Raw genomic sequence first — 23,083 nt, forward strand, 5'->3', positions numbered from 1 at the left:
TTTTCCTTCTGGAATCCTTGAACTGCACCTTGGACAATAAAGGAGTAATTTTCAGTGAAATCCATTAATGTAATCAATTCTCCTGGTTTGAGACATCCTTTGGTGAACTGCAAATGCTTGCTCTGATGCTTTGCAGTGCATGGTGAATAGAAAGGGCCAGAAGTTTTGTATGTAGTAGTTCAATGAATTCTTCAAATGTCATTTCTCTGGTTTCAAGTGTATCTCTATCAGTGTGAGTCCTTTGCTTGAATTAAATTGTATCCTCCAGTTCAATATCTACAAAAGCACTTTCCAAATATTCCTTTAGAGTGCCTGTTCCTGGACATACTTCACAGCAATGAAGCATGCAATCGTTTGTTACCAAATTACTGACAGTTTTTCTTAGTAGCATTTTGTAATCTTCTTTGTTGGGCTATGTGCCAACATTAGTTTCACATTTTGATGTGTTGTGCAGAGACAAACTGAATGTGAACCAGCTGTGCATATAGTCACACACCACTTTGGCCTTAATTCACAAAATTTGGAAAATTGAATTTCTGGCCCATTTTTATTGCGGTACGCAACAAACAATTCTTTTAAGTTGCTCAGTAATAAGGTTTTTTTGTTTTTGATCCTTTTCTCCATCAATCCAAACAGTAATACAGTCCTTTTTTCTTGGACAAATCCAACTAAACTCTTCATCATAAAAATGTTCTGACTCTTGCCTTCACAGCCTCGGAAAACTTTTTCCCACATTTACCTTTGGGCTGTGCCAATATTCCCTGTTCAGCTTTTAACTTCCTAGCCTTCTTTACCATTCTTTCTGAAACACAAAATTCTTCCGTAGTGTTTTTTTAGACCAGCTTTGGGGAATAAGGTCAAAATTTGAATTTTCTCATTTTGATTTGATATATGTAATTTTTCTTTCAGTTCTTGGATCAACTGACTGTAATCTGAACAAGTCAAGCATTGCTTGCTTGTGGATGGTTGCTCCAGTTCACTGGGATCAGGTCCTCTCACTCCTGCAATTTTCTTAATAATTGCATGTTCAACTTGATGTATTTTGCACTTTGCATATCCTTTTGTATCCCTTGCACCAATTTGTTGAAATTTTAATGCTTACATCCCAACAGCTGTTAAGCTTGTATTCAAATTCTGAGCAACATTAGTCTCATCATCTTTATCTGACTGAGATGCAACTTCCATTTTTGAACATTTCAGTGTATCAAATTCTTTTCTACAGGAAGGGCACATTTTTTGGTCTGGTTTAATATCAGACACGGTTATCCTTTTTAGTACGTCAGCTGTTTCTGTGTTGATTGAGCACAAACTTTTCCATTCAGTATGGTTTTTCTTACCAAATGGGTTTCAGCACGATCTTTGCAAAAATTCAAATCTTTGTAGGAGTAAATCTTCATGGTGGAAGTATAGTTGAGCATTTTCAGTAGTGTGTTGTTCTTCTAAGGAAAGTTCCTTTATAGCTTTTAGTGCTTTTAAGGCACTGTATGTCACTAAATGGCATGGGGAATCAGTATCTCCAAAACTGCACGCATTAACTTGATCTTGTTTTCCCATTTTAACAACAACAACTTGATATGCTTCAGGCACTAAAATCAAATTGTAGAGTCCTAAATAAAGAAAAAAAATAAAATTAATAAGCATTCAGCTTCACAAAAATTATGTAGCAGTCTCCAGTACAGTTAAATGGTTAATTTTAGCAATGAACCTGTCACAAACAGGTTTAAAATCACCAAATAAACAGCAAAATAAATATTTAAACACTACGGACATAATCAGCAAAATTTCAAATTTAAGCCACAATTTTTTGCAACTTACCCAAAGAGACACCAAATTGAAAATAAGTTTTTGTAATACAATGAAATGTGCTCTGGTGAATGGTGTTAATGACTGTAGTGTGGTAGGTGTCCATTTTGAGACACTTGACTTTGAATACAGGTATATTTTGATAGATTCAGATTTTGTAGCAAATTTGCTGGATGTTAGCACAGTAATTAAACGCACAAGCCAGGCCCAAATTTGTGGTATACTAAACACCCAGACAGACAGTAGTTTGGCAAAGGACTAGGTCAATAGCGCACATTTCTCACGACATGATTTGCTGCCCACTTTGAACTGAGATTATGCAAAATGCATTGCTTTCTGAACTATACTTCCATCATTAGTGTGTAGAACGCAAAAAGTTTTGCTACTATACCCAGAAGCAAGGGAACAGTGGAATGCCAAACTTGAAAATTTCTTCATGACTTTTCGGTATTGGTAAAGTGGTCTTAACAAAAGTGGCTCTAGTTCCTCAACCAAGGTACAGGCAAGCCTGAAACTAGGCATAAGTTCATGTAGGGCCCTCAGGTACATACTGTATAAATTTCATCAAAATTAAAGAATGTCGAGTTGGGAGCCCTTCTTTAATAAGTCCTAGTAAACTGATCCAGTGGACAATGTTTTCTCCTTGGGGATATTGACATTTATATAATGTTGCCTTTGAATAATTTATACTAATAAATGCCATCTTATCTTAATTATCTTGCAAATACCAGTCATGAAAGGAAACAAACAAGGCACATAGCAAGAAAAAGTTGTGAAATCCATGAGCAGAAACAGGATGTAGATAGACTCTCACATTTTTACCACACGAGTACCTGCTTATATGATGATTGTTTGTTGTTCTGCAGCCATTGTGCAATGGTCTTCTGTTTTCTTTCTTGTTGTCATTTCTGTTAGTGCTGCTAGTTTTGTTTTTGTTTCAGACTCGAGGTATGTCATCGTGTCATTTACAGAAGAAATTGAGGTAGGACTCGTTTATGTTCTTCTTCAGTCACATATGAAAAGCTTTGAAAGTAATATTACAAAAAATTGTACATGTATAGGGGTAATGGGAGTAACGAAAATTTCAGCATGGTTGTTTTAGTGATAAACTGAATGTTAATTGGACATGCAGCGCTGTAACATATGATGGGAGGGATTATGCTACATTGTGGATGTAGACAGCCGTAAGGCATCTGTATGATGAACTCGTACATGCAGCCTTCTTCTGTAAGGCAGCAGATCTTTGCATTGATTGGAAAAGTTGATTATCTACAGTTGTTTTCGTCAAATGTTCTGTTACACATATTCTGTTACAAATATTCTGCTGTCATTTGTGTTTTATAAATCATAACTGCTGTGCTTTAAGTACACTGAATTTAATTGGATGCTTAGGTAATTGTGTAGATATTTGAACTGGGTTTGTGTGTTGAATTACAAATAGAACAGCAGATAGCACTGATAGATTTCCATCTGGTAAAAAGTCATTCCCTGAAAAAGTCATTCCCTGAAAAAGTGTGTGTGTGTGTGTGTGTGTGTGTGTGTGTGTGTGTGTGTGTGTGTGTGTGTGTGTGTCCGTCCAGCCCCTGCTCCCCACCCTCACATTCAGCTCCTCTCACAATCTGTTCTTTATTTTTCAGTTAAGTCACAGAATGCTCATTTGTATGTGGATGAGAAAGGGCAGTTTTGCTTATAGTTAGTATTTTATTGATATCATGAATAGACCCTCACTTGAATGGTAGTTAAATGTGCAAGAATTGAAGTATCTTAGGCAGTATGGTGTTTCACTCAGATTATGTGTTCAAAGGCCCCACCTCAGTTATGGAAAATGTTTCTTATAATTCTTGCAAGTTGTTACCACATTCAATCGTCTGCTGTCAAAGTTATTACCTCTGCATTCCAAGAAAACCAAAGGTCAGCTGGGACATGCTGATTGTACATGCTACTCATTTTTGAAATCGGAGACGGAAAACAGCTATGTGCCCATATGGCTCTCTTGTTCCTGGATGCCTTTTAGTGTGTACATGAATATTTGATATTCTGCATGTGTTACTAAAATTTTAAACTACAGGCAAGAGTCTTCATATGAAAAAGCTGATGCTAAAGCTTCCCTGCAGAGCAGTCCAGATGTGTGAAGACTACTGATAATATTGAGCTATGGTATTTAGAGTTCATTACATAAATCTATTTCTTGGATTGAATATTGTAAATATTCATGTAAAGGCTGTTTTCTCTAGGTTTCAAAGACTAAGGAAAGTTTTTGAATTCTTTGTTTCCTTTAGTATGCTGCCATTTACTTTAAGGTTGAAATTGTCAAAATTGTGGGATTTGTATTGGTTCAAGGTAAAATAGGTGAAAATTTATGAAAAAGAAAGCATAATGATGATGTATAAAATGCATGTTTGAACCATGATCTGCTTTTATTTTAAACTCAAATATCTACTGTTTTCTGTCTTAGACCATCTTTATGGATAAGGGTTAAAATGATTTAATTCACCATATTACATTAGACATTACTTAACAACAAATTAATTGTTGGTAAGGCAGGTGCCAGGTTGAGATTCATTGGGAGAGTCCTTAGAAAATGTAGTCCATCAACAAAGGAGGTGGCTTACAAAACACTCGTTTGACCAATACTTGCGTATTGCTCATCAGTGTGGGATCTGTACCAGGTTGGGTTGACAGAGAAGATCCAAAGAAGAGCGGCGCATTTCGTCACAGGGTTATTTTGTAAGGGTGATAGCGTTACGGAGATATTTAGCAAACTCAAGTGGCAGACTCTGTGAGACAGACGCTCTGCATCGCGGTGTAGCTTGCTGTCCAGGTTTCGAGAGGGTGCGTTTCTGGATGAGGTATCGAATATATTGCTTCCCCCTACTTATACCTCCCGAGGAGATCACGAATGTAAGATTAGAGAGATTTGAGCACGCACGGAGCCTTTCCGGCAGTCGTTCTTCTCGCGAACCATACGCGACTGGAACAGGAAAGGGAGGTAATGACAGTGGCACGTAAAATGCCCTCCGCCACACACCGTTGGGTGGTTTGCGGAGTATAAATGTAGATGTATATGTAGAAAATGTGTAGTGATGCCATGAATGTCAATATACAACCCAGGACTTTAGAGGCAAACACGAATACTAAATGTACACAGAGCAGTACTGTAGGGAAGATCAGGACTTCCTTATCTTCTCTTCAGATCTGTGAAGATGGTCCAAGACTGAAATTGGTAGATAATTGGGTTTAAAATAAAAGCAGCTGATGGTACAAATAAGCATTTTATACATTACTTAGCGGCTGTTGACAATCGCCTTCCAAAAATGCATAATGATAATGTGCCTAGGGGTATGTGTCCAGTAGAAGGACCACACAAAACTAATTGTAGGTAAGACAGGTGTCAGACAGAGATTAATTGTAAGAATCCTGAGGAAATACTTATTCTCCCTGCAAGAAGTAGCTTACAGTACTCTTGTCTGAGTATTCCTCACCAGTCTACGTTGCCAGGTAGGGTGGACAAAGTGCAAATAAATATTTGCATTTTGTCACAGGTTAATTACTCAGTAAAAGAGCTCAATAGAGATGCTCATTCCAAATCTGGTGGTAGCTTTTAGATGGAAGGCCTTGTTCTTGATGATGAAGAAGCTTACTGCAAAAACTGCAAGAGTGCACAATCCAAGAATGGCCCTCCCATGATTATCTAACAAGATAATCGTAATTACAAAATCAGAGGGAGTCGAGTTTATACAGACGCTTTTTAACAGTTGTTCTTCCAGTGCACAATTCACAAATTTGGAAAGCAGTAATATTATAATCTCTCCCCCACACACTGTAAGGTGGTATGTAAGGTACAAATGTAAATGCGAATTTGTTTTCCTGTATGTTTTTTATATCTGATGTCATGATTTTCATTCCCCACTAAACAAATGTCCATTTTCCTGAGGTTTCTACAAATGAGGTTCATATCTTACAGTCACACGTTAAAACCACAGTACAAAATTTTATAGGAATTTACTTTTGAAGCAGACATTCCAATTTCCTAATGAATTTGAAGCAATTTTCATTCTCTTGTGTCCATACACTAAGTTCCCTGGTGCTCAAGAACATTAATACTCGAACACAGTTGTATTATATTACAAGACTACGCCTTGCACTAGTCACATATTTTAAATAAATAGGTCTGATACTAACGAGGGAACATTCCCAAATGTCAGTTAATAATCATGATGAAACTTGGCAGGTGTGTAAAGGGGAAAAATAATGCAATACACATGTTTTTGTTTGTGCCCACTTCCACTTTTTAGGGATAAAACACTACTAAAAAGGTAATTTGGCATATTAGCTTTGGAGGGAATATTTTCGAAACGATGGTGTATAAAAACGTGTTTCTCATATAAAAGTTGATATGTAATTGAAATTCTTGAGAACTGTATAATCAAATTTTGTAATGATTTTAAATTTTACAAAATACCGCACCACAATTAACATTTTTGGAAGGTGAATATTAAGTCATTATGTAATGTATAAAATGCATGTTTGACTATCTGCTGCTTTTTTTAACCTGCTTTTTTAACCCAAATGTCGATTGGTTTCATTCGAAGGCCACCTTCACGGATCAGGATTAAAACCATTTAAGCCACATCATCACATCTGTCATTACATAAATAATTGCCACGCCTCATATGTAGAGCATGCCATGAATTCCAGTATAACACCAGGACTCTGGAAGGCAACCACACACTAATAACGTGTGTAAACTGAGCAGTACTGTAATTTTGTACACAATTAATTAATTTTAAAAGATAAAAACTTCTGTTACAACATAAAGAAGCTTTCACACTACATTCAACCTTGTGTAATAAAGCTGGTTTCTGAAATATCATTTTTGGAAAGTATACTCTATACAGTGTGCTGTCAAAGCATTGTTAGCATACCTAATTAAAACATATGACATTCATTATTGGTCTAGTTATTTATTTTACTTACATTTATTTCATGTTTTAAATTGTGATTTTACATGTTTTTTATGTACATATATTATGTTAATGGAAAATAAGTTAATCAGTATTATGATACAAAATCATTACGATAATAATAATGATCTGTAAATAAAGGCTTAAGACATAACATTATCTTACACCATTCACGTAATATGAATGAAATTTCTTGACATAATATATACAAGTGAGAACACAATATAAAACAAAATTCTGCAAGATTTCAGTATGTCTTGGGCGATCCTGTAAATATCCTGATTTGTATCAGTTATATTTAAAGTCCATTGGTAAGCAATGGTAAAAAGAATTAATTATGTAGTGGTGAATGTAGCTTAATTATATTGTTTCTCAAGTGGAGACGACATCAAAATCATTCAATTGAACAAGGTCTGACAACCTTCTCACAAAATTCTTGCGACATTGAAAGCTATGTGCACAACCACATGTGTACCTGTGCCATAAAGTCCTTTGGAATCACCAGATGAACAAGTTTCTTGTCCTCAGGCATGATGGTGAAACTGGGTTTTTCACACTGACCACCCTTAGCTTCATAGTTTTAAAAGACACACACTTTCTGAAGCCCCAAATGTCCTTGTGACACCATAGAAATCTGGTAAATAAATGTCTGACTAGGTCAAAAGGTATTTGAAAGATGTTCTCTTTCCCAGTGGGGGCACGGGTACAGACATAGTACATGTACAACTTTCAATGTTGGAAGGACCTTGTGAGAAGGTTTTCGGATCTAGTTCAGTTGACTGATTTTGATGTCAGTCTGCCTGTGAGAAGCAATATAATTAAGCTGCAGTCACTAGTACATAATCAGTTCTTCTCGCCACAGCTTACCAATGCACTGAAATATGCCTGATACAAATCAGGGTATTTAGATTTTCACTTGCGACAGTTAGAAATCCTGCTGAATTTTGTTTTATATTGTTCACTGTCATGTATGTTATGTGAAGATATTTTGTACATTTTACATGCATGGTGTAAGAAAATGTTATGTTTTTAAGCATTTATTTACAGGTTATCATCACTGTAATGATTTTGTATCTTTATAATGAGTTATTTATTAGTTTAAATTAACAAAATAAACATCATGTGAGACAAAGAAGAATGTAAAATAACAATTTAAAACATGAAACAAATGCAAGTAAAATAAATAACTAAACTAATAACGAATGTTTAGATATTAGAATTCGCTATGTTGAAAACACTCTGACAGCACATTGTGTATAGTGTATTTTCGAAAGATAATTCAGAAACCAGCTTTAGTACACATTGATGGATGTAGCTTGAGAGCTTGTGTAATTGATGTTGTAATAAAAGTTTTTCATTTTTAAAAATTAATTAATGGTGGTGAGGTATTTTACAAAATCTCAAATTATTACAAAATTTGATCACACAGTGTTTGAGAACGTCAATTATATATCAACGTTTATATGACAAACATTTTTTATATATCATTGTTTTGAAGATATTAACTCCAAAGCTAATATGCCAAATTATCTTTGGGCATGTCTGTTACTGCTCAAAAGTGAAATTGGGCACAAACAAAAAAAGTGCATATTGCCCCTTCTACAAACCCATCAAGTTTCATTAAGATCATTTATTGACACTTGCTAATGTTTCCTTGTAAGAAGCAAAATGAAATGTGTTTATTATGTAAAATCGATATTTGGAAATATGACCGGAGGACTTAAATTTGTTGAAAGGGTTTTGGACATGTCCAGTAAGTCTGCAAAGGGAATAGCATACAACACACAGTGGTGAAAAGATGCAGTTCTCAAAAAACCCTGTTGCATAAAATTAGAGAACCTTTATTTGAAGAACACTGTGATAATTCTGCCACCACCATTGCATGTCTTTTGTAGGGATCATGAGAATAAGATAACAGAGGTTGGGGCACATACAGAGGCATATAAACAGTCATCTTTTGCTTGGTCGGTATATGAATTGTATAGGACAGAAAACTGCTAATAGTGGTACGAGTATAATCAGCCATTCACTGTATGCTGGCTTTTGTAGTATATATTCAGATGTAGTTGCATCATTATTAATCTTAATTGTTGTCATCTCAGCATAACTGAGGCTACATTGCATCATCAAATCGTATCACAACGAATCATCAACCCCCTTCACCCTTTATTGCTAGTGGCAGACTAGAGTTGATCCTGTAGCCAATGACTGAGAGCTTTTCCCTCATCATTACTGTTGTGGTTCTTCCTTTTCTTAATCCACGTTTGTCGTTCACTGCAGTACATGAATCCAAAATCCATTTACTGTTCTTATTTCTTGTCGAAACTGTTGTCATGTTAGTCAATTTGGCTGTATAATTGGAAAATATATATTTCTTTTATACCCTCACTAGTGAAAATAGGAACTTTGAGTCATGAAGTAAGAGTGTTAGGTCTTAATATATGCAGCATCAATGAGTATAATAGAGGGAAACATTCCACGTGGGAAAAATATATATAAAAAAACAAAGATGAGGTGACTTACCGAACGAAAGCGCTGGCAGGTCGATAGACACACAAACATACACACAAAATTCAAGCTTTCGCAACAAACTGTTGCCTCATCAGGAAAGAGGGAAGGAGAGGGGAAGACGAAAGGAAGTGGGTTTTAAGGGAGAGGGTAAGGAGTCATTCCAATCCTGGGAGTGGAAAGACTTACCTTAGGGGGGAAAAGGACAAAAGGGACAGGTATACACTCGCATACTCACACACATCCATCTGCACATATACAGACACAGGCAGACATATGTAAATGCAACCTCTTTGCATTTACATATGTCTGAGAGGTGGGGGGGGGGGGGGGGGGTTACGAAAGCTTGAAGTGTGTGTGTGTGTGTGTGTGTGTGTGTGTGTGGGCGCCCGGAATTGGAATGACTCCTTATCCTCCCTCTTAAAATCCACATCCTTTCGTCTTTCCCTCTCCTTCCCTCTTTCCTGATGAAGCAACCTTGGGTTACGAAAGCTTGAAATGTGTGTGTGTGTGTGTGTGTGTGTGTGTGTGTGTGTGTGTGTGTGTGTGGGTGTGTGGGCGCCCGGAATTGGAATGACTCCTTATCCTCCCTCTTAAAATCCACATCCTTTCGTCTTTCCCCCTTTCCTGATGAAGCAACCTTGGGTTACGAAAGCTTGAAATTTGTGTGTGTGTGTGTGTGTGTGTGTGTGTGTGTGTGTGTGTGTGTGTGTGTTTTATTGTGTCTATATACCAGTCTCGTTGGGTAAGTCACAGCATCTTTGTTTTTATACATATATTTCCAACATCAATGAGTGTTTGAAGAGTGGATTATAGAGTGGGAGGGGGGGGGGGAGGGGGAGAGGTGGGGGGGGGGGGGCTGGTTGAGACTGCAAGACACTGCAGAGAGGTTTGGTACTTAACCCAAGTTATTGATACACAGTCATTTCTCAATTTACTGCTAAAATTGGCAGATAAAAAAAAAACTGCCACCATAATTTAAACTGGGCAATTGTAGATTGTAGGTAGTGTGCTTAATCAGTCACAGGAGCCAGTAGTGTACACACGTGAATTAGAACTTGAGTTCTGTGGCTGAATCCTACCTTGATTTTGACTGCTATTATGGCAATTGTCATTTGATGTTGCCACAGTTTCAGTTTTGTGTTTACTATGAGGGGCAGGCAGAGTGATTTGAACCACGATTAGGCATCCATGAAAATTTCAGCTGTTAGTAATTGTGTTGCACCAAACAGGAGCCTTGGAACATTTGGAAAGACCGAAGTCTCATCTATTCTCTAGAGCAATAATGGCAGTTTTTCTTCTACAGGTTGTTATCTCTTTAAATTAACCAAAATGTGATAGGCACTTGAATGGAAGGATGCAGGCCAGAACAGTATGTACAGTACTATACATCACACACATCACTAAATGTATATACATGGGACCTTTCAGAACTGGTGATCATCACAGTAACATCCAGCTATAAATTAAATGAAATCTGTGATGGATGTCCAGGAACATATGGTAGTTGTTTTTATTTGATCCACAGCCGAGGAAAGAGCTGCTGTGTGTGTGTGTGTGTGTGTGTGTGTGTGTGTGTGTGGATAGCAGCTCTTTCTTCGGCCTGGAGTAGCTTCGAAGAAATACTGGTTTGGTGTCAAAATTATTATTGTCTAATTTTCATCTGTATGCAACATAAAAATAGGAAAACCTAAGTGTAATTTTAACTAAATTTCGTACATATTGCTCATGTATAAGAACTATCAGCTTTTAACACCACTCTCACTTCTCTCAGCCATGTACACATGCGGAATAAAATAGAAAATTCAATTAAGAAGGTCGTTGAAATGAAATGGCAAAAAGTCAAAAAGGCTTCCTTGAGAAGGTACATTCCAGGTGCTGCCAGCACAAAAATCTCAAATAGAACACCAAACTCCAATCTTTCAGAACAGTGAAAAGAGGAAAAAGGAATTGGATGCATGGTGGAAAGGGGAGATTCTTGTTTGTTGTTTTGCTATATTTTAATTGCTTTGACTGGGTTAGTGCACAGATTCCTAGCATTTTTGTCAAAGTTTAATAAACACAACAGATACACATAACAGAGTCTTTTGACATCAGTAAACATTCTCCTTCACTATTTACGACACTCTGCCAACACTGGGGTAACGTTTTAATTCCGCAACTGTAGAAATCATGTGGTTTTGAGGTGAAGCACTCGTCTAGCAGTGTTCAGAGTGCATTTTCATCTGGAAAGTAAAATCCTTGAAGATTGTCCGATAGGTAGCAGAAAAGACAAAAATCTGAAGGTGCAAGATCAGGTGAATAAGGTGGATGTGGAATGACTTCTCAATCCAACTCCTCTATAGTGTTTTTGTTGGTCTAGCAGAATGCAAGCAGGCATTATTGTGGAGTAGCATCACTTCACACAATCTTCCTGGTCTTTGTTCTTGGATTATAATGCAAGATATCCCAATTGTTGACAGTAAGTGTCAGTAGTGAAGGTTACAATGCAGGGAAGTGGTTTGCAGTACACCACTCCATCCCTGTTCCACCAGATGCACAACATTATCTTTTGTGAATGTGTGCAGGTCTTTGTATGGGGAGTTGCTGCTCTTTGATGGGGCTCAACCATTCCTTCTTTTCCTTATGTTAGCATAAAGACACCATTTCTTGTCACCGGTAGCAATACAGGATGGGAATGTTCACGAGTCACTTGATGATGAACAACCAGATATATACATATGGTGGCTACCCGTTGTATTTTGTGGTTTTAGCTTAGAGCAAGCAGTACCCCTTACACCCAATTTTTGAGCCTTCCCCAGTGCATTCAAATGTTGCACGAGTGTGGAATGATCAGAGTTCATCTCATTTGCCAGTTCTCAAGTACACTGATATGGATTATTGTGGATTAATGCATTTCAACTATCTTCATCAAACCCTGAAGGTCTTCCTGAACTTGAAGAGTCACTAATGTCAAAATGGTTCTCCTCAAAATGAGAAAGTCATTTTCTTGCTATGCTCTGTCCAATGGTTTTATTCCCATACAAGGTGCAAATGTTCCTGGGTGCCTCTGCTGCTGTTGCCCCTCTAACTGAAGTCAAACATAAGAATATGTTGAAAATGCCCAGATTTCTCCACTTGGCATGACAATATGTTAACTCCAATAGCAACAGTATACTACAAATAAAAAAGACAATCAATAAATAGATCACTAGCAACTGGAATACAAACATGCAAAACAACTTTGTGTACCAATCTAATATTTTGGCAGGATTGGACATTCACTCTTCTGCTAATAACCAGCCAGCTACAGTTTGATGGGGCTCTACCTTCTTTAAATACCAATTTTTGGAAATATATAACTGGATAGTCTTTCCTTCTCATCCTGTCCTGCAAGTGTCCCCTGTTCGGGGTTCTGGGTTACTTTTCTCCAACTCTCCCCATTTCCTAAACCTCACCAGGTTGTTTCTTTCATCCCTCTTCGATCTTTCTGCCAGAAGAAGCAGACATTGGCTCCAAAAGCTTGCACATTTGCTTAATCCTTTGTGCACGCGCACGCATGTGTGTGGCGTGTGCGTGCTCCTGTCACTGCTTGGTAAGTAGATCTATCCAAAATATTCAGTTATGTTAGTTGTGTCATCTTATCTGTAATTATTCATTTTAATGGGAATATTGTCTTCATGCCCCTACCTTACAAACTTTTGTTTAATGTAGCCTTCATTGTCAAGACACTAAAACAAAAGAAATGATATGGTAAGAACTTATAGTGAGACAGTTCCTTTCCTTCCCTTACGTAAAAAGAAATACCCCCAACCCTGCGTGACAGTGAGTTGTTGTTCTCTCTCTCTCTCTCTCTCTCTCTCTCTCTCTCTCTCTCTATCTATCTATCTATCTATCTATCTATCTATCCTCTCCTTCTTCTTTCTTCTTCTTCTTTCTTTTTTTAATGGGTTGGGTCTTGTGGATCTTAAATATTTTCATATGTAAACCAAAACTGATATTTATTTGTTTCACAAATGAAAGTCTGTTTTACAGTGGAGTCAGCAAGTGGATAATAGATCTGGAAAAACAGTGCCCAGTTCTTACAAACTGCTTCCAGGTGTTTTTAGGTAAATTGTACTGGAGGCACGTCAACGATGTTGGGTGAATGTAGATGCTCAAGCATTTTAAAATTCTGTAGAATACTCAGAAAATTAAATTTGAGTGTAACTTTTCCTATGGACATATGCATTACCCTACTAAAGTAAACAAATATTTGAAAAGTGAATGCAGTTGTGAAAATAGTGGCCATGTGCTCGTCTGTAGTGACCCGTATTGATAGGCCGCTATAAACTGTCTGTGATTCAGCAAATACACATGTGTACTAGAGGGGCTCATACATTCCAGTTACAGGCACCACAAGAGTGACTTTGAGCATCCTGGAATGGTGTACTTCAAAATTTTTTGGAAGGTAGGGCCCAAGAAGAGTCATGAAGTATTACTTCCTGTCATTTACATCTTCAAAAAAATGAGTGACTGTATAATCGGAGTTCATAGAGCTCATACAAAGGCTTACAGTTGGTTATTTTTCCCATACACCTTTCATTAATGGAATGGGCAGGACAGAAATGATAGTGGCACACAAAGTACCCTCTACAACACACTATAGGTTCTCATGTAAGCTTGTGTACTGCCTTTCGTTACCTGGTTGTTGGTGATACATTAAATCCCATTTTTCTGTCATTCTATGAACCGTAATATATTCACAATGATATAGGAAAGTTTGGCGTCCAAACTTTTGGAACAGTGTGAAGTGTGCCTGTGTCTAAAAAGGTTATTATGAAAGTTTGATACCGTTAAAAATTAATGATCCCATACCAAACTGGGACAGATGGGTACAGACCATCACAGCTTCTCCTCCAACTGTGACTGTCACCATAACTACTTCACTAGAGAATTCGAAGGTACTTGGAGAGTATGATTCTTGTGAGCAAAGGCACTAAATTACCCTCAGATTCACCATGAAATTCTTGTGGTGTTATGTGCACCAAATGTGATGTTGCAACCAGCCGTTGTGAAATGGGGCCAACAGTTTGACTGAGGTCACTGAGGTGTAGGTGTTTATGTTTGGAAATGAAGACCCTTCAAATTGACCACAGGTAACAGTATCCAGTCAATCGAGAAACCAGTTTGTACCTATCACAGATTTTCCAACAATGAGGACATTCACACAGCAGTTCACGACTATCTCAGTAGCTGAGGAATGGATTTTTGTTGTTGAAGACTGGAACGATTGGTAGAAAACTTCACTGTTGTTTACTGAGACTTGGTGATTATGTTGAAAAGTAGTCTCTCATGTCTGCATCATTTTGAAGAATAGTGCAGCATTCCAGAAAAGTTACTTGGCATGCCATAATAATGCAAAACTTACTTTTTAAAATCCCTTTCATTTAAATTCACCGAGGAGGTTAACGAATAATGAAAAGCTTACTTATTGCTCATATGCAGTATAGCAAGAATAATACGTGATTATATTTGCAGGCAACATGGAGATGCACAGGGTGCAAAATTTAGTACAGAGAGCTGCCATTTCTGGCAGCAGCAGTAACTTTAACCTGGCTGAACATAAAGTTGAGATGAGCTCAGATGACAGATATGTGTACACCATTCTGCGCTACTACAGTTCTTTGCCAGAATTTATCAATTGTTGGAGCTGGTGAGTGGTGGCGTGCCAGTCTCTCAACTACTTGGGACGAGATGTCACCCCAGTCGGTGAGAGTTCTGGAAAAAGTGCTGGCCAGGGCAACAGTCAAACACACTCTGTATCGAGTTAGATCAGGACAGTAAAAGTAAATTGTGATCTTGGGTTACCCTGTTGAAACATAACATCCTTTAGCCCTCGAATATAGGGCACACTCACTGACCTTAACGTATCATAATTGTAACTCCTGCTGTCCAAATTGTGGGCATTTTAACCAGATAAGATTGTTTTGTGTACACAGTGGCTCACCATACCATACGCCAGACGCTAGGCTGACAAATAACAACTGGCTACGTTCACTGTTCTCGGAACCTCTACAGAAGACACGTCCATTGTAATATTGTGTACGGAACCAAGACTAGTCTTAAGACAGTGTGGCACCACTCCTGTCCGTGCCACATTCTTTGGATGCTACCACACCGATTGCCCTGCTGACTGTCTGTGGTGCTCCAGACACCACAGCACTGCCTGTGTGGATATTTATCGTGCTTCAGTCATATTTCCTGTTGCAAGGTATGTGATGTGGCTGTACAAAACTGCACAGTCAACCAACCAGTATAGTTATTCTTGTGCCTTTTGTTGTAAAGGTTGCAAGTACGTGAGTGATGATCCCAGGTTGCATTTAAGTGCACCTTTATTACAGCATCACAACAAAGCTCAGTTCAACAGAAAATGGAATAAAAATCCAGATAACGGTCCTTGATCAGATATGAGTAACAGAATCAATTTGTTTACTTAGTGATTGCTTTATGCGCCATCAGGGTCACCACCATCACTCGTAAGCAGTGCGTGCAGCAGCAATGGCAGCTCTGAAATTGAGGGAACTAGCTCACATATTAGAGTCTATTGTCCATTGTGTGCCTGATGGCACCTGTCAGTGATCAATTTGCAAACAGATTATTGACAGTACTGGTTCCAAACATGTGATGCACTAGCAAGGCACGTAAACAGTCTCCACAGCAGAAGCACATGCAGCTGTGGAGCAGACTACCTGAGATAGTTGTGGGCATTGTGATGGAAGAAGTGGTTGATGAACAGCTTGATACTAGACCTCCCTTTCTCCTTAAGGAATAGATCACAGAGCCATCTTGACACTATGTGGAAGACCCTTCAAGCTGTCCCTTGGGCTGAGGATGGCTGGGCCAACTGAAGGAGTAGACCCCAGGCACGGTGTGTGTTCATCAGAAGGGGTGCCTCCACTAGGTTGATGCAGGGAATATCAAGTGATACGGGTAGCTCTTGGTAGCTGTGTTCCCCAAGAACCCAGGACCCAGTGTTGGTAAGTCATGTCCGCAGAGCTGGTGGGTAGATTGGGCCAGGCTACGAAGGATGTGGTGCAGAACAAGCACAATATGAAAAAATAATGCAGGAGAGCTGTGGCCTCAGAGGCGCAGGCATGTCAGCTGGTGGAGCAGCCATGGAATGATCAACTGTAGGGCCAGAGACAACCAGCTGGTAGTCCACAGAAGCAACCCCGGTGACCAGCTGGAGCCAATTAGGGAGGTGCATGTACACTACTTGAAACAGATGAGGAAAGTGATTGTAATGGTGAGTGGAGTAAAGATGTTCTGAGGATACTGGGAAACAGTGTTCAACCAGTACGACTGCTGGCGCAATGTGTGACGGAAATGGCACAGTGTTGGCAGTTGCCAGTGGCACTGGAAGACAGAACTTAATGACATGGCACCAACAAAGCCAGTGGGGCAGTGATCATCAGAAAAGAAACATACAGAAACAGTGGGCAATGGTGAAAGATGTCCAGAGGGCAGAGGTGGGGTTTGGCGGTGGGCGCACTGTGGATGCTGAGAATGACAATAATTGAAAGGTTCAGAAATGTGAAAAAAAATCCACAGAACGATGATTGTGGAGAAGAGAGGTAGAGAAAAGAAATAGAAGAAATTTGGAAAACACCACAAACGAGAAACTGACACAGGGGTGTGAGTAAAACCCCCTACCTTTGTCCTGAAGAAATGGAAAAGATGATCCACATAGGAGCACGAGAAGGATTTGCTTTACACAAACAAAATGCAACAAAAGAATCATTTGCGAGAGCATGATGAAGACCTACACTTCAGGAATGAAAAGAAGAAGAAATGATGAAGCACAAAGGGAGTCGAGTAATGCAAGAAATTATTGTAAGTTACCCAGAAGAAGAGATGAGAGGTGTTGTGCCACATTCACAAGGAAGCTGACTGTGGGTGTTGCTTCTTGAAGTGAATGGGGGTAGCATTGGGCTGAGTCAGAGGGCAGTGAATAAATAGGACATGGCGGGAGCCACGTCAGAGTGCTGTGATGGCAGGTGACTATACTGGGAGATTCTGCCTTTATTCTGTCACCAACTTTTCTATCCTTCATTGTAAAGGTTACACACACATGAAATATGATCCTAGGTTGAATTTAATTGCTGTTTTAGTGCAGCATTACAACAAAGCAGATTTCAACGTAAAACAGAATAACATCTCAAATGATCATCCTTCATTAGATCTGAGGAACAGAATCAAAGTCCATAGTGACCTCGGACCATTGATCACAGTAGCACAAGCACACAGTCAATGTTTCACAGTAACAGTACAGGTACTATGGCACTGTTTCCTAGGAAGGCCAGGCAGTGGGGGATTCTAATAAAGATTTCAAGCTGTTCAATGTGGAGTGTCTCTCTCGGTAACTGCCGCAGCAGTGTCGCAGTGCGGCACGTACTCGGTGAAGAGATGAGCCTTGGGACGTGGTCAGTGCTCGGCCCGGAGCTGATTGGAGAATTGCCTGCTGGAGATTGAGCCACACCTTAAATACACAACAGGTAGAGGAGTATCCACATGTTCTTGATGGACGCGTGACCCACAGATGCAAACTAGTTCCCTTGATTGCAGCACTGCCGTCAGTGATGTGTACGTTGCATACAAACAGTGATGCTGCCTGTGGTGGCACCTGTTAGCAATTGATGTGTAAAGATATTGTTTGTTGACAGTAGAGTTTCTGAGCATACAGTGTCTTAGTGACGTGCTTACATGGTCTCCAAAGGAGCAGCGCGTATGGCTCTGGAGCAGACTAACTGCTGATCTCAGGTGTTGTGCTGGAAGTGAGAGTGGGGCCATTAAGATGCTGCAAAATGGTGAGTATGGCCCGTCTGAACTGATGGAATCCATATTTGCACAGCAGTCATGGGACTGTGACCAACGAGAGCAGCAATATTGCTGAAAAATAAATCACAGACTTGATAGGCTACGATTCTACTGCTGTCAAATTCTGACAAGTGCTGCAGAAGTAACTTCTCCTTGTGCAAGGTATTCTCACAAACAACATTCAAATATTATTTCTGATACAGAAGCTTAGTGTACAATCTTTCTTTATGTACTGAAGACAGCAGCAGGCTCCTAGCATGTTGAGACTTGTTTGTTGTTCCACAGTATTGTTGCATGAAATGGCCAGTATCACATAATTGTGATATAGAATTGAGGAGTTTAGGATGGCCTTCGTCTGTCGTGGAGTATCTCGTTGGTGCCACATAACTAGCACCCAAGAAGACGTATTGTACACTCCGATGTGCACTTTGTACACCCATATAATTTATCTGGAGTTGGGGCATGGGCTTGTTTGGAGTAAAACAAGTATCCACAAAAACAATGCAAAGACATCTGTAGTGCTGCAAACAGTTAGCATGGCAGCCATTGACATTGTAGAAGAGAGGCAGGACAACAATGGTGTGCCAAATGACAACACTGCACAAAGGAGTGGCAGACACTACATTTTCTTTCCAGACAGAGTTTTGGTTCTGCATACAGCATCATAATGGACATATTCGTTGATGGAGACTCTGAGAAGAATGAATGAACATTATCAGATTGTGTATGTCATTGTCACATGCATCAAGTGCCTGGCATGATGGTATAGGGTGCCACTGGGTAGACAACACTGTTCTCTCTGTTCAATACAGCCTGTAATTTGAACAGCAGCTGTTACATTTCTAACAAGCCATATCTTCAAGGTGACACAAGACAGGAGCAAGGAATGATGTACTCGTATGTATCAGCCGAGATCAGTTCAACTCGATACCCAGCTGGGAAAAGCCACTGTTGCTGCCAGATGTAGCAGCTGTGTGTACTAAATTTCCCACCCCTCTGTAACCCCCACATTACCTACGTATGTAATCAGGTATTTTTCCCAGTATACTTGACATACATAATGACCGAGCGAGGTGGCGCAGTGGCTAGCACACTGGACTCGCATTCAGGACGACGACGGTTCAATCCCACGTCCTGCCATCCTGATTTGGGTTTTCCGTGATTTCCCTAAACCGCTCCAGGCAAATGCCGGGATGGTTCCTTTGAAAGGGTACGGCCGGCTTCCTTCCCTAATCCGATGAGACCGATGATCTCGCTGTCTGGTCTCCTTCCCCAAAACAATCCAATCCAAATCCATACATAATAAATAAAATACCATTATTTGCTGTCCTTCCTGCTGTTTAGAATTTAATGGCCGGCAGTGAGGTCACAGAATGCTGTAACATGTGGGTCCCAGAAAATTGTGCCCTGTTAAACTTTAACATTTCTCTCCATTGGCTAGTTGACAGAAGGTGTATCTATAGATGTGAGGCAAAGTGCCTGTAGCTATATAAATTGTGTGGCTCTAATGTAACAAATACCTTGTTCATTGGGGTATGCAGAGAATTGAGATTCTGATGAAGTTTATTTATATTTCATGGAGTTTTCTTCTCTCTGTTGACAATTCTTTGTTGTTGTCTTTCTTCTGAAGACAGGTTTGATGCAGTTCTTCATGCCAGTGTATCTTGTGCAAACCCTGTGGTGGGCCGGAGCTGCTGTGAGCTGCCCGACTCGCCTTCCACGCACACTTCATTTTTGCGCATTCTGATTGGTGTCAGTGGCCGTAATCATAAGTATATGAGCAGGAAATAGTGCCAGCTGTGGCAGTCATTAGTTTCATTCTTGACAATGACGGCAGAGCTAGCAATCGAAAGTGTGAGAATTTCATTGAAATTGACGTGGCTTGAAAGCCAAGATGATTTTATCCAGTCGTGCCACCGCAAGAGACTGAGGACACAGTCGAGCCTTTGGCTCCCAATATGATTTTGACCACTACCTCCCAAACATTTCCCTTCATAATAAAATTGACTGTTCTCTGATGCATCAGAGTTTCACCTATGAGCCAGTCCCCCCTTTCAGTCATGTTGCTCCATAAATTTCTTTTCTCACCAGTTTATGACTCAGTACCACCTCATTATTTTCCAATGTACCCATCTAATCCTCCTCATTCTTCTATAGCACTGTTTTAAATGTGTGCATTCCATCTTGTCTGTATTGTTTATCATCCATGTTTCACTAAAGTCTACACTTAAGACAAATAATTTCAGAAATGACTTTTTAGCATTTAAATGTACAAGGTACATCTGAAGAGTTCGGTGATTGGTCTCAGAAAATAAAGGAAACAAAAGTAACAAATAAAATATCCTTACTGGCCGTCAAAGTAATCACCATTAGCTATAATGTACATCTGATGTCAGTTGTAAAGCTGTTCAAAACTGGCAGCAAATGGTTGTTGTGGAAACGTTTGAAGCACGGTGATCACCCAATGTTGACTATCCCCAACGTCTGTGAATGTTCGTGAGCAGTAGTGCTTACGCTGTCTTTGCTTATCTTCAACTCTTTAGCTCTCACTCATTCAATGTTGTCTTGGATCGTGTGTTTTGACCTCGATGCGGTTCAACCTCAACACCTTCCATTCTCTCTCTAAGGCATTTAAACCACACAAATACACATTTATTATGCACAGCTTCAGCACAATACACTTGCATTAACATTCCGTGAGTCTGTCACCATTTTCCCTTACTTGAAGCAAAACTTCATGTTAATTCAATGCTCTATTTTTCAAAGACACAAGTGCGACAGATGGTTGCAGGTGATCAGTTTCTGTCTTTGAGAATAAGAGCAGAAGAGTTGAAGACAAACAAAGACAATGTAAGTACTACTGTTTTCACGAACATTCACAGATGTTGCGGATATTCAACAACACGTGACCACAGTGCCTCGAGTGATTTGCCAAGAACTGTTTGCTGACAGTTTCCGGCAGCTTTACAACAGACGCCAGAAGTGTGTGTAGCTAATGGTGATTCCTTTGAAGGTCAGGAAAGGTATTTTATTTGTAACTCTTGTTTCCTTTGTTTCCTGAGGCCATTCATTGAACTTTTCAGGAAACCTTTCCTTGCTATTGCAAGTCTGCAATCTATATCGTTTGTAATTTGGGCATTGTGTGTTATTGTGCTTTGTGGATCGCAAGTCTCGTCCGTTTCATTGAATCTCTCATTTTTTAATCTAATTCCCTCAACATAGTCTGATTTAGTTAAACTACACCCCATTACTCTTGTTTCACTTTTGTCGATGTTTGTCTTCTAAACTCTTTTCGAGACACTGTCCATTTGTGATTTGTCTCTAACAGAATTAGTGTCATTGGCAAACCTACGTCTCCTCTCTGAACATTAATTCCCTTTCCAAATTTCTTCTTGTTTTCTCTATTATTACATGCTAAAGTACAGGGTGAATAAAATGGGAGATAAGGCACAAACCTGTCACACACACCCTTCTCAGTGACTGCCCATTATAATTATTTCTATCTATCCTGAAACTGTAACTTTTCCTTCAATTATTTTTTACAAAATTCTCTGTCCAAATATTTTCCAACATCAAGGAGTGTGGTGATGATAGTTATGCTCCCGTCTACTTATTTTTTAAAGATAGAGTTAACAACTCCCATGGTTGATGATCTTATTTTCTTTCACCGTGAGAGGGTACTTTGCATAGCCATTTCATCATTTTTTAAAATTATTAGTAGTATCTAGTTTCTTGCTGTGCTGTCTGCCAGGTTAGCTACTGAGGTTCTTTGGTCCTAGTGTTAACCTTGCTGTGTGTGTGTGTCACTGATGTTGGCATTTACAATTACTGAAGTAAGTAATTTCCAACCTGACTTTTCCGTGGAATTTAATTTGGCTTCAGGTGTAATGCAGTAATGTTTCCTTTTTCATTTCTTGTACTACATTAATTTCTTTGGTAGTCATCATGTAAGTTTATAGGTATCTCTCAACCGTAATTTTTTCCATTTGTATTGGGTTGGTGCCAAGTTCATTGTATGTTTCCATAGGTTTAATGAACACAACAGATACACATAACTGAATATTTAGACATTAATTATATAGTCTCCTTCACTATTTATAACAGTCTGCCAACATTGGGGTAACTTTTTTATTCCACAAATGTAGAATTCACATGGTTTTGAGGTGAAGAACTTGTTGAGCTATATTAAAAGTGCATTTTCATCCAGAAAGTAAGATCCTTGAAGGTTGTTAAATAGGTAGCAGAAACAGGTGAAAATCTGCCGGCACAGAATCAGGTGAACAAGGTGAATGTGGAATGACTTCCCAACCCAAGTCCTGTATAGTGTTTTTGTTGGTCTAGCAGATAGCAAGCAGGCATTATCATAGAGTAGCATCACGTCACACAGTTTTCCTAGTCTTTGTTCTTGGATTGCATCTGCAAGATGTCTCTGTTGTTGACAATAAATGTCAGCGGTGATGGTTACACCTTGGGAAAGCAATTCGTAGTTTGCCACACCATCACTGTTCTCCCAGATGCGTAACATTATCTTTTGTGAACGCACACAGGTCACATTATCCCCATATATGATTTAAATAATCCTGGCTGCCTCCATTGTTGTCAACCCACTATTGACCTTGGACCGAAGAATATGTCAGAAATGTTCAGATTTCTCCACTTGGCACCCAATTTTCTAGCGTTCAGCATCTCCAAATGACAGTATTTAAACTCTAATAGCAACAGTGAACTACAAATAAAAAAGAACGATTGATAAATGAACCAAAAGCAACTGGAATACCAATATGCAAAACAAAAGCACTATGAACTTATGCACCAGCCTAACTTAGTTGTCGTACAGAGTTTGTTCCTACATTCTTGTTCCATTGCTGCTGCTGTGAAATTTTGTGGAACGTTGTTTTAGGAAAAACAGCAGTCTTTATAATATAAACTTATTTCCCTACACACAGTCATGATCACATTTAAGTGGTTTA

General features: G+C 39.2%; 1 protein-coding gene across 5 annotated transcripts in view; it reads left to right on the forward strand.

Annotated features, from left to right (window-relative positions):
* The window catches only part of LOC126469922 (membrane-associated tyrosine- and threonine-specific cdc2-inhibitory kinase), a 177,821-nt gene that overhangs the window by 119,710 nt on the left and 35,028 nt on the right, over positions 1-23,083 (forward strand). For 3 of the 5 annotated variants that reach the window (XM_050097315.1, XM_050097316.1, XM_050097317.1), the window contains one exon: positions 2,745-2,785. The exons of the other annotated variants lie outside the window; for them this stretch is intronic. In XM_050097315.1, the coding sequence (XP_049953272.1) occupies positions 2,745-2,785 (41 nt within the window). The remainder of the gene's footprint in view (positions 1-2,744; positions 2,786-23,083) is intronic. 5 annotated transcript variants of the gene reach the window in all.

Source organism: Schistocerca serialis, chromosome 3, assembly GCF_023864345.2.
Source record: "Schistocerca serialis cubense isolate TAMUIC-IGC-003099 chromosome 3, iqSchSeri2.2, whole genome shotgun sequence".
NCBI lineage: Eukaryota > Metazoa > Arthropoda > Insecta > Orthoptera > Acrididae > Schistocerca > Schistocerca serialis.